The sequence below is a fragment of the Triticum dicoccoides genome, chromosome 4A, assembly GCF_002162155.2.
Source record: "Triticum dicoccoides isolate Atlit2015 ecotype Zavitan chromosome 4A, WEW_v2.0, whole genome shotgun sequence".
Lineage (NCBI taxonomy): Eukaryota > Viridiplantae > Streptophyta > Magnoliopsida > Poales > Poaceae > Triticum > Triticum dicoccoides.
Window position 1 is genome coordinate 682,699,258 of NC_041386.1, and position 566 is coordinate 682,699,823.

Here is a 566-nt window from a genome sequence, read left to right on the forward strand (position 1 = left end):
TTTTCGTCCTAATTTTTTTGTAAAAAAAAGGTGCGTTAAAACCTATTAATATGAGATCTAGTTTTTGAAGATCTCGATGCGGGTAATCCAACGGTGAAAAGGATTCGAAATTTGAACGCACGGTTTAAGACATAAAACATTTTAAATAAACAAATACCAGCGGGCGCCAGATGAGAACATCGCATAAGTCCACAAACAGCAGCCGCCGGCATCCCTCCATAGGATCCATGACAATTGACAAACCCTAACCAATATGTGGTCTGATTGGGTAAACCGCCCCCAATAGATACGTATATCTAAAGAGAGCAGCCAACCTTTTCCCCGAGCGCGTAACCCTAGCTGGGACCGGGAGGGTAATATCCTCAATCCCCTGCAGACGGGCGATCTGCCGCTGTTCCTTCCCGGCTAAGGCTAAGCCGCGCCACCCTTCATTACTCGCTCGACGCACGGAATCAGCTAGGATAGTTTGCGCGATGTGAGTGTTTTCTGTTTCCTCATGACCAGTCCCGTCCCTTCCCTTCCCTTCTATGTATACTGTTTTATCTGTCAAATCGCAGATTGGCAGC

The 566-nt window shown here is 46.8% G+C and overlaps 1 protein-coding gene across 1 annotated transcript in view; it reads left to right on the top strand.

The window, feature by feature from the left end:
* Positions 1 to 352: 352 nt before the first annotated feature.
* The window catches only part of LOC119289717, a 4,692-nt gene continuing 4,478 nt past the window's right edge, over positions 353 to 566 (top strand). Inside the window, exon 1 of the mRNA XM_037568966.1 lies at positions 353 to 475. Within this exon, the coding sequence (XP_037424863.1) occupies positions 474 to 475 (2 nt within the window). The 5' untranslated portion in view covers positions 353 to 473. The remainder of the gene's footprint in view (positions 476 to 566) is intronic.